The 14257-nt window shown below is 35.4% G+C and overlaps 1 protein-coding gene across 4 annotated transcripts; it reads right to left on the bottom strand.

Annotated features, from left to right (window-relative positions):
- Positions 1–6216: 6216 nt before the first annotated feature.
- Positions 6217–13912, bottom strand: LOC107850563 (cellulose synthase A catalytic subunit 2 [UDP-forming]). 4 transcript variants are annotated; one of them, XM_016695172.2, is made up of 13 exons: positions 13408–13912; positions 12417–12821; positions 12234–12330; positions 11977–12154; positions 10202–10468; positions 9732–10077; positions 9483–9620; positions 9268–9393; positions 8964–9176; positions 8547–8820; positions 8124–8320; positions 7682–8032; positions 6217–7228 (listed from the first exon to the last, which is right to left on the bottom strand). In XM_016695172.2, the coding sequence occupies exons 1-13, from the start codon at positions 13486–13488 to the stop codon at positions 6647–6649; spliced, it is 3255 nt and encodes a 1084-aa protein (XP_016550658.1). In that variant the 5' UTR covers positions 13489–13912; the 3' UTR covers positions 6217–6646. The 4 variants fall into 4 exon arrangements, with proteins under 4 accessions (XP_016550658.1, XP_047257844.1, XP_047257843.1 ...); XM_047401888.1 differs by lacking the exons at positions 12234–12330; positions 12417–12821; positions 13408–13912 and adding an exon at positions 11705–11801 and having other exon boundaries at positions 11977–12108; XM_047401887.1 differs by lacking the exons at positions 12234–12330; positions 12417–12821; positions 13408–13912 and adding an exon at positions 11705–11851 and having other exon boundaries at positions 11977–12107.
- Positions 13913–14257: the final 345 nt, after the last annotated feature.

Below are 14257 nucleotides of genomic sequence, written 5' to 3'. Positions count from 1 at the left end.
AAAAAAAAAATTAAAATAGTAATCCTTTAATCCATAAAACCTTCAGGTCTTCATTCTTATCTTCTCTTTGCCTAAGAAGTTCCCAGGCATTTTTTGTAGAAAATTTACTTGAGATATTCATATTACTCCATGGCTTATCTATTTTGTCATCATAACAAAAAAAATCTCAAATTGTCTCTGACATGATTTACTACCTGGACTGGTACTACTTCCCCTATAGCTTCATAATTCCATCCATCTTCATTCAGAAAATTTGTAACATCAAATAATGGATGATAAGTTTGAACCTGAAATTGCTTCATGAAAAAAGGACTAGTATTGGTCCAATTGTCAAACCAAATAGTAGATGTTCCATTTATAGGTTCCCACTAAATGTGTTGTTCAATCTTTTGTTTGTTCTCCAACATAGCCTTCTATACTTGGGATCTTCAATCTTCTCTTTGTTCTCCAACATAGCCTTCTGTACTTGGGATCCCCCTTTCCACTTCATAGTAGCAGGTATTTATTTTTATAGTACTTGTTACCCATAAAATTAGTCGACAAATTATCCTGAGTCCTAGATCTCCATCTTAATTTAGCATGCATCGCTTGAGCCACATCATTTAGAGATCTAAATCTCAATCCTTCTTTCTGTTTTAGGAGAGCAAGCTTATTCCATACAGCCCAATGTTTGCTTCTTCCAGTCTCTTTACTTTGCCAAAAAACTTTGCAAAAATTCTTTACAATTCTTTAAAGACACTTTTAGGTGGAATAATTACTGATAACACATAAAGAGGTATACTCTAAAGAACACTTTTTATAAGTACCGATTTTCCTCCAAAGGATAATAATCTACCCTTCTATTTTTTAAGCCTATTTTGAACTTTATTTATCAATTCAAAATAGTGCTCTTTCTTATTTTTTGAATGTGATAAAGAAAAACCAAGATACTATAACAGGAAACATCCCCTTTTCATTCCAATAGCTTGTTCTACCTGCCGCACAATAGTTATTGAGGTGTTCTGATGCATATAAAAGAAGCTTTTTTCTATGTTAATTTTTTGACCTAATTTTGCCTCATATTTCTTAAATGCCTGCATATTTTTATCAATAGAATACTTATTAGAAAATACAAAGATAATGGTATCGTCAGCATAAGCAAGATGATTTAAATCAGGACTCCACTTAGGCATGTCATATCCCACAAAAGCATTATCTTCAAACACTTGATTTAGAGCTTTTGTCATCGCCTCAGCTGAAAAGATAAATAAAGCAAGGGATAGAGGATCCCGTTGTTTAAATCCCCTTGTAGAATGAAAAAAAACATATAATTCCCATTCAATAATACAGAATAGTAGTTATTAGAAATTAGTCTCCAAATTGTATCCACCACTATGTGAGAGAAACCCATTTGTCTCATCACTTTCATCAAGAAGAACCAAGATGCCCTGTCATATGCTTTAGCCATATCAAGTTTCAAAATCACATTAGAAGGTTGTCCTCTTTTTGCTATATCATTAATCAATTCCTGAGTTAATAGAACATTCTCCATAATACTTCTACCTTTAACAAAGCTAGATTGATTAGGAGATATCAATTTTGGTAGAAAATCTTCTAACCTAGCATGTACAATCCTAGATAGGATTTTATTGATAAAATTACTCAGACTAATTGGCCTCAAATCTAAAAAAGATTGCACATTATTCGTTTTAGGAATGAGAATCAAATTAGTATGAGTAATAAATTTAGGTAGAGTATTAACTACAAAAAATCTTCTCACCAATCTAATTATATCTTCACTAATGATATCCCAGCATACCTGAAAAATCTACCAGATAAACCATCTGGGCCACTAGTACTGTCCCCATTAACATTAAACACAGCCTTGTTAATCTCATCATCATCAGGCATGGCTTAAAGAACCTCATTTTCAGAATTAAAAATAAACTCTTGTACATGATTTAGTAAAGGGAGATTGGTTCCATCTCTCTCCTATGCAAATTGCTTCTAATAGAAATTGATAGTTGCATTAACAATTTGTTGTTCCTCGTCAATCCAACAACTATCATCATCTATAATTTTTGAAATCTTCAGTCTTCTTCTTCTTCCTTTGATAATACTATAAAAAAATTTAGTATTCCTATCTCCACTTTCAAACCAATCATACGCAGTTTGTTGTTGCCAAAAACTTTCCTCCAACTTAAGATATTTATATATTTAGCTTTGGCCTTTTGCATAATCATCCTATTCTCAGCAGAAGGATTTTCTTCAAACAATTTCTCTTTAAACTTAGTAATCTCCTCTCTCATAATCAATTGTTGAAAAATATCACCAAAGGTATGTTTTCTCCACAAGGTCAGGGCCTTTTTAACTTTTTTAATCTTCTTTTAAAATCAATAAAAGGATATTTAGAAAATTCTTGATCTTAATTTATTGTAATCGCCTCTTTAAATTTTGAATACTTTGTCCAAAAATTTAAGAACTTAAAAGGTTTTTGGATACCTGTTTCAGCTTTATCATACTTTAAGAAAAGAGGATCATGATCAGACCCATCTCTGGATAAGTGTTCTACTTCCAAAATATTAAACCTATTCTGAAAATCAAAATTAGAAAATATTCTATCCAGCTTCTCAAAGATATAGTCAACTCCTGCTCTGCCATTCTACCATGTGAAAGGACTAGCCTTGTGTACAATCTATGAAAAATCACAAGCCTCAATACAATCTTTAAAATCCTCTATTTCTGCATAAACCACAGGAACTCCGCCAATTTAATCTGAAGCATTCAAGATTGTGTTGAAGTCACCTCTCATAAGTTAGGGTCCTGCTACTCTATTGGCTATATTGAAAATAGAGTCCCATATATCCAATTTCTGAATTCTATCACATTTAGCATACACTAGAGTTAGAATAAATTCTAAATCCAATGATTGATTTTGAATCAACAATGAGAGTTGTTGTGAAGAATCAAACTCTATCTTAGCATTGAAGCCATGGCTCACAAAACACCAAATTTTTTCATTATAATTATGATACATGAAAGGTATCTGTAACCTTCTCTTGTATTAATTTATATTCTTGATATGTTGAAATGGTTCTAGCAAAGCTACAAAAGAAAATTTATGCACTTTATTCAGCATTTGAACCCTCTGAAAAGCCTTTTGAGACTTAACAAATCTAATATTCCATACTAAGGGCTTCATTATTTCTTATTAGATAAACTTCCACCCCCTCTTTTAGGTTGAGATCTGCTGGGCAATGATTTCTCTGGAATATTTTTCTTCTACCTTTATTTGCTTGTTTCATAGTTGTGACAACTCTTGGTAAAACAGCTGCTTCAGTTAATACCTGATTCTCCTAATGTTCATTCACCAAAATCTCCCTTACCCCTTCCAAAAGACCTCATGATTTTCTTGTTTCATCATCAACTCAATGAGTTATTATATCATGTAACACTGCATTAAGATGTTCAGATTCTCCATTCCACATAGGTTCCTCAATAGCCAGGGGCATTTCTACAATAGATAAGCTTTTATCAACAGACTCTTTATTACATACCTCATTTTCTGCAATGCTCTTAGTATCTATTAATTTATCATTATGAAAGTAGTTACTGTTGTTGTGAGGTGTATTAAAACAGAATTTTGTTCTTCTTTCCACTGAACTCTGTGTTCCTTCTAAATTAATGGCTCTTTGGTCATACTCTTTTTTTTTGTTAATGCATCTGTGATTCATTACTGTGATCCTCTTTTGACATCGTTGCATATGTTATTGCCTTTTTTGCTTGCTTATGCGTCTGTGATTCTCCACTGACTTCATTGTCTTTGCTATTTCAGATTTTTGTTGATAATTGATGGTGCATTACTTTGCTGCTGATGAAAAGATTTGCAGTACTAATCTTCTGTAAGGAATTGGAATTGATTTGCAGTACTAATCTTCTCAGGGGTTATAGCCTTTTCTCCTTGGTACCCTTTATAGGTAAATCTTCTTCTTGTGAGATTCCATATACTCTCGTGATTGTGATATTGTTTAGCAGGTCTTTTTTCTTTATCATTCTCCTCTTCTTCAGTGTGTTTATCTTGTTTTGCATTATTTTCATCTTCCACATGCATCTGCATTAACTCAGGATGTAAAACTCGACACTCTTGTTCACTGTGTCCTTGCAGCATACATTTTTTACAATACTTAGATAGAGATTCATATTGAATCTTTACTTGTTCTACTCTATAATTCTCATTTGTTGAATTCACAATTTCCATTTCAACATAATTAGGGAGATCAACCAGTAAATCTACATGGACCGTAACCTTAGCACAGCTAGGTCTTGTCTTATTCACCATAGCCATATCCAAATGTATTTGTTTCTCAACTGCAGTAGTTAATGAAAAAAGACACTCTTTAACAAAATATGTGGGTTTAAGATTAGGAAAAGAAATCTAGGTCATTGCCTGAGTTGTTTCCTTATTTGTCTTGAACTTAGCATCATATATAAAAGGTCACATTTGATACGAACATCCATCCTTAGCATTGATATAATATACACTCTTGGACATCACAGTAACAAAGTCTCCAGCTATGTCGAACCTAATTAATATATGACGATTTCTCAATAAACCAATCTTACATGCTCATTTAACATGTAGTTGTTTAGGGAGTTGTAATCTAAGTTCATCTAAATCAGGCTAGCCATATGAAAATTTTCCAACAACTGCATATTGAAGCCCTTCGATGGTATTCATCCTGTCTACCTCTTCTTCTATCCATTGTGCTCATGGTATTCCATTAATAAACTCCGGCTTTTTAATAGGGATTGGTTCTACTCCTTCAATTGAATGATTTTACCCATTATTATGTTTCAACAGATTCGCATAAATTTTTTTGGAGATGTTGATAGAGTATTATCAGGTAAAGGAGGTGTGATATGTGTTGTACATGGTAGCGATGGAAAATTCTCCTTATTATTCTCTATTGAGGACTGGTCAGCCATTAAATCTGGCTGACCATCGGCCATCTTGGCCATTACCGGCACCAGAAAAATTCAAAATGTGATATGGGGGTGTCTTTTTAGTTTGTTTATTATTGTTATTGTAATTAAGAAAAAAAAAGTAATTTGATAAACTAAAGTTTTCATTACATGTACAGGAGCTGTAAAAATGAAATCGAGAATTTTTTTTGCAATACCTGATAACATAAAAAGGCAACAGGTGTACCATTATTCTCACTTAATAAATACATGTCATCAACGGATAAAATATTGGATGGTATCAAAACTTAAAATACAAAAAAGTACCCTTTGTGGTACAACCAAAACCTTCACTTATTAAAAGTAGAAAAGAAAAACAAATATAGAATAGGAATAGAAATAGAAAGAAAAAAACACTGGAGGGGATTTCTAGTTGTCTAGAAGAAGCAGCAGAGCAGTGAATCGGATGATGAAATATTTCGAATGGGTGATGAAACTGGGAACATCTACCATATATGAAAGGTAAGAAACTTGTGAATCTTCCAAGGGAAATCCTGGAGAACTAAGCAGATCATCAAGACCATAGTGCAATAAGTATGCTATAAGAGTTGACTTTGAATTGAAGCTTAGATCACTAAATTTCTATTAAGTCTAGATATATGTCATGATGTTTCAGAGAGATTGTTGAGTATGAGATGTTGAGGCTGAAGATGGCGGAGCCAAATTTTTACTAAGGAAGTTCAAAATATAAAAAGTAAATACACCAAGAGACCTTGGGTTCAACATTTAATATATATACACATTATAGAAAAATTAATAGTGTGTAAATGGTATAATTTTTTGCTGAAGGCCCTATAGACTCCATTTGCTGTGTAATTCCCACACTGGTAATAGAAGTTATATTATTTACCAAAAAAGAGCAAATGGAAATGATCTAGTGGATGTGTAGCATCAAGGCTACTTTGGCACAAATTTTTAAATAAATGATCTAGTGATCTGGACATTTGTGAAAGACGCTTCCACGGCTCGAGAATGTCCTGACAAGAAGCTATAACTTAGAGATTCAGCTACAGAACTGTCTTCGCAAAGACATTCAAGAATCACTGCACTTCACATTGAAATGCATAGGCCTGTATTACTACTACAGTGATTACATTAAACCATTGTTGTAAGCAAACAAATCTTACGCAACAATCAAAATGTTTTGCCAGTTCACAGCATCAACTACAATGTTTAGCGCTAAAACAACAAAAAAATTAGAGCTGCAAGAATATAGGCATCCAAAATGATAATGAAAATATAGAACAAAACACCAGAATCCAATTACACTTCCTTTTAAATGGCAACCGTGGAACAAGGGTCCTTAACGACTAATGAAAATACATTTCCGTGTGAAATCCCTTATTGAGAAGGGGATATAACTTATGACAACTAATCTTATGTTCTGTTGGGATTACAAATATTGTAACTCCACCCAACAAGCCACAAATCCCAAAACATATCAAAAAGAATCAAGAAACACTTCGCAAAACAAATATCAATGTCTGCTGCTACCTGCCTTTTAATCTATACACAACCATCATGAGCTCTTCCTTGTATTCATTGATGATCAAACAACAGTGTTAGGGGATTGAACTTCTCCCCGATCTGAACTTCCCGTTCTCATATACACTCAAGCCATTTAGGCATCCCCTATTTCTTGTTCTTAGTCACAGTCCAACCCACATACTTCTAACGTGAGTCCACCTCTTGTCACGAATGGGTTGATTCGAACCCACAATAATGAAAGGATAGAAGCCAGAAGGATAGACCACACAACAATGATAGTGGGAACGTTGCTTTGTTTACCCATCATACCTTTGAGGAAGGGGTACAAATGAACAATGACCCATAAGGCGAAGAAAAGCTTTCCAAATAAAGGACCCCATGAATCATACCCGTTATTGATTGCATCTGAAACTCCAACTACAACCCCTATGATGTTAATAATTAACAAGGTCATCGGGGGGATCAACAAGGATGTCCACTTGAAGAGGTAAAGCTCAGAAAACTCCCCATCATCTGCTGCTTTTGATGTGACGGTGAAGCTTGTGTTGACACCAGCCAAAACTTTAAGTAGACCTTGGAGAAGAGCAAAAAAGTGGGATGAGACACCACCAATAACCCAAAATTGCTCATTTCTCCACATGTCATCAAGGCCAACACCTCCCCATCTCATCTCCAGAATAGTAGTGGCAGCAATTGATATGAAAAGGGCCATAAACACAATGCTAGCATAGTTGCTAAGCTGCAAACAGAAAAAAAATAGCCAGCAAAGCACATAAGATGAATTGAAGAAAAGTTTATAATGTTTCCATTATGGAAATTCTATCCGGTAATTAAAATTTTACAGGAAATGAAGATGGTGAAATTTCAAATTGGCGGTCACAATCATAGTCAAGAGTGAAGAAACAGACATCAGAAGTTGGAAAGACTAATCTGCATGGTCTAAAAGTGTGTAATTTGGGCAAACTTAAAAGACCTAGATTATCCAGTGCATACTTAATCTCCTTAAGGGACTATTTTGAACCTACCCTCAAACATAAGGGACCATTTTTATCATTTTCTCAAAATTGTTCAATATGCATAGATATTTCCAGGACAGAGGTCTATGTGCCGCGGAACTTAAGATGCATAATTCATGCAACATGACCATGTGAATAAGATCAACGAACAGGAACAGATGAGAGGGAAGCCTTACCTCTGGAACAATGAATTTCCCAGTAAGCAAACAGATCGCTGGCAATGTACAATATGCAAGAAGTGGGAGGGAAGTCAATGGATAGACAATTGAGTTTATGTACGAAAACCGCTCCAACGGTTTAAGACCACACCCATATCCATACCAAATGGGACAATGTTTACTAAAGAAAATCTCAACAGATCCCAAGGCCCACCGCAGAACCTGATGCAAGCGATCTGAAAGATTTATAGGAGCTGAGCCTTTGAATGCAGGTCTTTTGGGCATGCAATAGACAGACCTCCAACCATGGCAGTGCATCTTGAACCCCGTTAAGATATCTTCAGTAACCGATCCATAAATCCATCCAACCTGGTAAAACATGAAAAGTGAGCCCAAACACAAACTGCATCTCCAGCTTAGAACAAATCTAACAAGGTTTCTAATTAAGCAGCATCTTTACCTCTTTACCCCATTCTGTTTTGTCTTCGTAACCACAACTAATAACATGGATGGCTTCTTTCAGGAGAGATGCTGATGATGCTCCTGGAGGAATACCATCGTCTTCTAGAAGTGTTGAAGCAACAAATACAGGTGATTGTCCAAATTTCTTCTCGAGTTTTATTTGGGGCATGAACGAGGCTTTTTCACTATCTACTCCTGTATCACATGGGTTGGTTAGCAGTAAATACACAAACATATATCTCAAAAAGCTCTAGTATGAGCGAAGGAAGAACGTGCTGTAGAAGTAGATAAAGAGGAAGTTAATTTGTAACGACAATAATTACGAAAAATGAAAGTAGAAAATAAATCCTGATTTAACTATCTATTAAGACCTTCGGCTAGAATTAACCAGTGGTTGTGTCTCAAGGTTTGTTCGTCTTACCTTCAATTCCTTCCTCAATATTCTCAAGAGCATGAATCTGAGTTGAAGCATCCTTGCCTTTTGCCTTCTTCTTATCTTTGGTCGTTTTCCCTTTCTTATGCTTCTTTCGAGATTTACAACAAAAGCAACACCAGTTCGGCCAACAATTGCACGTTTTTCCTGGAGGTTTTGGCTTCTTTGGAGCATCATATCCATAAAGTGCTTGCCTCCTGAAGACGCATCCAGTTCCTACATAAATTGGACCCTGGATCCCATCAAGTCCTTTCATGTTTATCTGTTCCCAACAGGCATAAAATTCGCTTCAGTAAGGTAGCTAAGGGTGCATATCAGATCCATATGCACAACCATAAACAGATACAATAAGATATGAATCTTTGAAATATCACATAACAAAATAACTAAAGCCATTTTACGCACATCAAAAAAGACCACATTTCGGTTTGAGTATCTATCATGTAGATCAATGCCATCAAATCTCTGAGGAAATTGTACATAGCATAGTTTCTTTCCTGAAGTTGGGTCCATCATAAAGCACATAGCTTCTCGCAGTGCCTTACTGTTATTTATATAGTGATCACAATCCACGTTGAGTAAATAAGGAGCATTTGAGATGACCGCTGATACCCGCATCTACAATTCCATTTTAAAGTGTAAATAGCCACTGAATTAAGTCTTAACGCTATATTTTCAGAAGAAAAAAAAAAGATTGAAGACGACTTACCAAAGCATTCATGGCACCAGCCTTTTTGTGGTGATCAAATCCTGGCCTCTTCTCACGAGAAACATAAATAAGGCGAGGAAGTACCTTCCCTTCAATATCATGGAGACCATCATGACCCAGAAAGACCTGCATAAAGAAATGAAACAGGTTACTCACAATTTAACATTTTAATTTTTCCCCTTGAAACTGGAGTATGAAAGAGAACAAAGCAAAACCTGAATCATTCCTGGATGATCCCTGACGTTGTTTCCTGGCCAAGGAGTTCCGTCTTGCATGGTCCAACCATCCTCAGGAACCTTTTGTGCCATGGCAACCAATCCATTTATCCGAACCTTAAATTCTTCGTAGTCTCTCTGCGCCAAAAAGAGGTACCAAGTTTATGTCTTCACCAATAGTTATTGACAATCATATCCATACACCTGGAAATCGGGGAAGCAGAATGAAAATTTAAATAAACTGCACACCTTCATGGCACGGCGTTCCCTCACAAATGATGCATCAACTTTGTTCTTCAAATAATCAACCTTCTGAGCAAAATACCACTCTGGGGCTCGGGGCTCTATGTTGAATTTCTTGCAGAACGGGACCCATTTCCTTGCAAACTCAGATGTTTCAGAGAGTGCCTCAAAAGTAAGCATGGCAGCACCATCATCAGAGACATAGCATGAAACCTTGTCCACTGGATAATCCACAGCAAGAATGGAGAGAACAGTATTTGCAGTTATAAGTGGAGGCTCTTTCAACGGATCCACTGTACTAACAAAAATGTCAATATGGGCTAATTCAGAAGGCTTCCCTTCTTTCTCATACCTGAGAAACATATACGGCAGAGAATAGGTTAGGACACAATGGAGGGGTAAGACTCATCGGCATTGATGTTCATAGGCATACATGCATACTATATTATACATTGCATGCCATAAAAAATGTATACCTAAGTGATAGCCTATCTAGGTACGTCTCTCGCTTAATGGGAACCCATTTTGGGAACTGATCGAATACCCAGGATACAGCAAACCATATTTCACATATAATAGACGTCAGCCACAATCCATAAGCATCATGGACAGGATGCCTTATTCTATAGTGAAAAAAAAGCCCAAGAATTACAAGTCGAAGTAAAATGATTAATCTGTATGGGCTTAGCTTGCTAGAAGAAATAGGCATCTTTCTTGAAAGTGGTTGTCTGCCTTCATCCATCCTGCAACACGGTTATAGGAAGAGAGTTAGATCTCAGGATTTCAAAAAACATTCAAATAAAGCACCAAAACAACATTTAGAACTAAAAGTCTGCACTGAATCAACTGAACATGGAACATGTAGTACTCGAAGAACAATTACGAGAAAACAAGAGATTGAGAGTGTGGAAGAGAATGCATGATTTTTGCCTACTTCAAAGGGCTCCAGTGGATAGTGAATCTATATCTTTGTAAGATATTACTTTCAGCAAAAGCTTGTGTAAGATGTGTAATTTATTTTATTATTTTAATGACAGAGATGTCAGAGCTAGCTAGTAGGCACCTCGACTATTTCACTGGGTACCTGCTCCTCCCAACAACAGAGATACCGGATACAACTCTGTTGATCAAGACTTTAGGCAAATGGGAAGAATTCACACAGTGTTTACCCTGATCTCCATGGTTTCATCCTACCACATTGACCATTACACAAAGAATATAATACAAGAATTCTCGTAGATGGATTATTAATTAATTCCTATATTATTTAGCAGTATGCATTTCTCAATGGATGCTTGGTTCATAGTATCAAAAATGGGACATACAAACTATAATCTAAAACATGTGTTTGGTTCTTTCAAATCATTTTCTTTATACCTTTGGGCATTTCCAAAGAGAGTATCAAAATTAGCAGAACCAATCAAGGGCAAGTGGATAGCCCATAAAGCGTAATCATGGAAAAACTACAAAGAATAAAAGCAACTCCACTGGTAGAATCTGTATTTGCATATCATGCTTTTCGTTCCTTCTTTTTCTTCCATCTTATTAATCTAACTAAATAACTAAAATTGAAATAAAGACTCTAGAAACAAAATGATTTTTGCCCCAAAATCACACCTGAGTCCCTAACTAATCCTATAACATTCTTCCACTTAGTTTCCCACTTTCTTTTACTGGATAAGTGCGACTTGCATCCACTCTATAGATTTTGATCAAAGCCCGTTAAATAATTACTTAAATATGCCTGGTTTATTTTGTCCAAAAAATTACCGAGTCCTCCCACAAGAGTGGGAAACAGCAGAACAAATCCCACTATTGTGGAGATCTGATTTGATGAATAAGAAAGTAATACAAGTTGTTAAACAAATCCAACCAAAGCAACAGCTATTAAGGGGCCTCAGTTACCTTTAAATTTTATCCCCAATTAGAAAAGCTACTATTTACATATATATAAATGGTGTAATTATGAAATTACTAACTTTGGAAGATTCCAGAACTTGGATAGAGCTAAGATGCCGTTTTGAAAGGCCCCAAATTCCATGACTTATGAAACAGGCTATCTCCAATTTGTAGGACCTAAAAAGATAAACACATGACCAACTCTTTGGCCTCATACTAAGGCATTTCTTTGGCACATAATTGGTCAGAATGCTATAAGTCAAATTACCAATGCTAAGAATAAAACAAACAAGTCATATCATCATCGGTACTGACTTAGGAGATTGAGAAAACAAAAGAAAAAGGAACCTACTTGGGCAAATCAGGATCCAGCTCATCTCCATCGTTATTACCACCAGCTCCTTCATGCTTAACCATCTGTAATTTATCATTCTGTTTTTTCTTCCAGTCCTCCATTCTTTCCTTCCATGCGACACTACCATACCCATAGACTGCCAGATCTTTCTTAGGATCCATAGGGCGAGGAGGCACTGAAAACACCAGCCATATTTAAGTCTCTAGTTCACAAATTGGTCAAAGAATTACAACAAGAAATTCTGATTGACTTACAAGACATGGAAGAATCTGAAACTGGATGAACTCTCTTTCCGCGACTCATAAATGGTGGGACTATAAGAGCATGCTTGTCAGCTGAAATTCCATCCTCCTGCAAAACAATATATACTAATTCTATATGTAAAATCTAACAAATTATGAACATGAACACCAATTTAACAAATCTTGACTTGTTACCTCTTGACCATAAGTAAGAAGAGGGATCTCTGTGCCAAGGGCAGCAGGATCCATCTCTGATGGGGTAGCATATACCGAACCATTAGGATTCCCGCGACCAACGTTGAGGCGAGCTGAAAGGGCAGCCTCAGCAGTTTGATGAGGATCAAACTCATTATCTAAATCATCAAATTCCTCTTCTTCATCATCTCCTTCAACTCGAGGACTTCCTTTAATCCTCTTGTACCTAGTTTTACATTGAGGACAAGCTTGATTCCCCTCTCTCCTTTCATACTCATAGCAAGGTCTGCAAACAGGAAATGCACATTCATTGCAAGCAACAAATGGCTCCCCATCAACCGTAATTTCAATCTCATCTCCACAAATCTGGCAAATCTGTCCACTCAATTCTTTTACAGAAGTTACCTGCAATCAACCAATAGTAAAAAGACACTTATCTCCTCAGATCAACAAGTTCCATACTTTGAATTAAAATCCACATCCAACATATGACTTAATAATCTCCTCAGATCAAGAAGGTCCAACCTTTGAATTCACATCCACATTTTACACATTAATAATATATTGTCTAACAGAAAAAGCCCACTAGAACAAACAAACAAACAAACAAACTTTGACCCCACAAAAATGCAAGAAAGAAGTGTTTAGCTAGCTGCAAATTAATGAAAATTACTGAGAATTGGCATAAGCTGAAAGATCCAATTCTTGAAAAATACCAAAGCAAAACAAAGAAGGTCAAATGAGGGATTTACAAAAAGAAGTCAGCTTTTAGCTGAGTGAAATCCAACTTAATTGCTTGATAGTAGGGAATATTTAGCACAAGAAAAGGAAATAGGCAACTTCAAAAAGGAACAAATGTGGTCAAGAAAACTACCACCGACACAAAAATACACCACAGAGCCATTTTAACAACACAAAATCCTCATAATCTCATGAAGCAACTCACTATGGAGGTACCAATAGCATAAAAGTTGAATCTTGAAGTACTTACTCTTCCAACTTCATCAGCATTGATAAGAACAAACTCATTTCTATTATGTGAACCAGCAATAAGTCTCCCATTAGTAGCCATTGAAACAGAAACTCGACTTCAAACAAAGGCAGACCCACACTACACTTCCCTCAAGATACCCAAGACCCCATTTTTAACAACAATTATTGCATTATTACAATTCAAGAAACAACCACCCCTTTTCTTCTTCCCACATATAAAGAAAATAGGTGTCTTCAAATAATGTTTTTGGGGTGTTGGGTGCGTGAGTGGGTGGGGAGGGCGGGGTCAGGACTCAGGAGGTAGTGGGGTAGATTCTTTGCCTTGTAAGAGAGAAACCCAAGTTATAATGTTATAATGGGTTTCTCTCTTTGAATGTTGAACTGTTAGTGGGTTGGAGTGGATCACAGAATCAATCACAAGAGAGTTGAATAACATGATATTGGACTAAGATAGAAAGACGAACAAAGAAAAAAGCCATTCCGACTTCTGTTTCCTAAATTTTCCGCTATGCTATTCTTTAATTTATTTTTATTTAACATATTTTTTGGCTTATTACATTAATTAAAAAATAATTATTGTTATGATTATTTCACTATAATAATTTTATTAATTAGTCGTTATTATTATGTCTTTACTAGTTTAAATAATAAGTAATTAATAACAACTACAAAACAAAAAAAAATTATATATAAAAAATAATGAGTAAACATAAAAATTTAATTAAAAATTAGTACTTAACAATTAATTCGAGAAAAATACATCTTTAATTCATTTTTATTTGTGGTATTTTTGACTTATTATTATAATTATATTCTAAAATAAAAAAATAAAAATTATTTTCTTATAC

This window comes from Capsicum annuum, chromosome 12 (genome assembly GCF_002878395.1).
Source record: "Capsicum annuum cultivar UCD-10X-F1 chromosome 12, UCD10Xv1.1, whole genome shotgun sequence".
NCBI classification, from domain to species: Eukaryota; Viridiplantae; Streptophyta; class Magnoliopsida; order Solanales; family Solanaceae; genus Capsicum; species Capsicum annuum.
The sequence above is the reverse complement of the archived record's forward strand: the minus strand, read 5'-3'. Positions and strand labels throughout refer to the sequence as shown.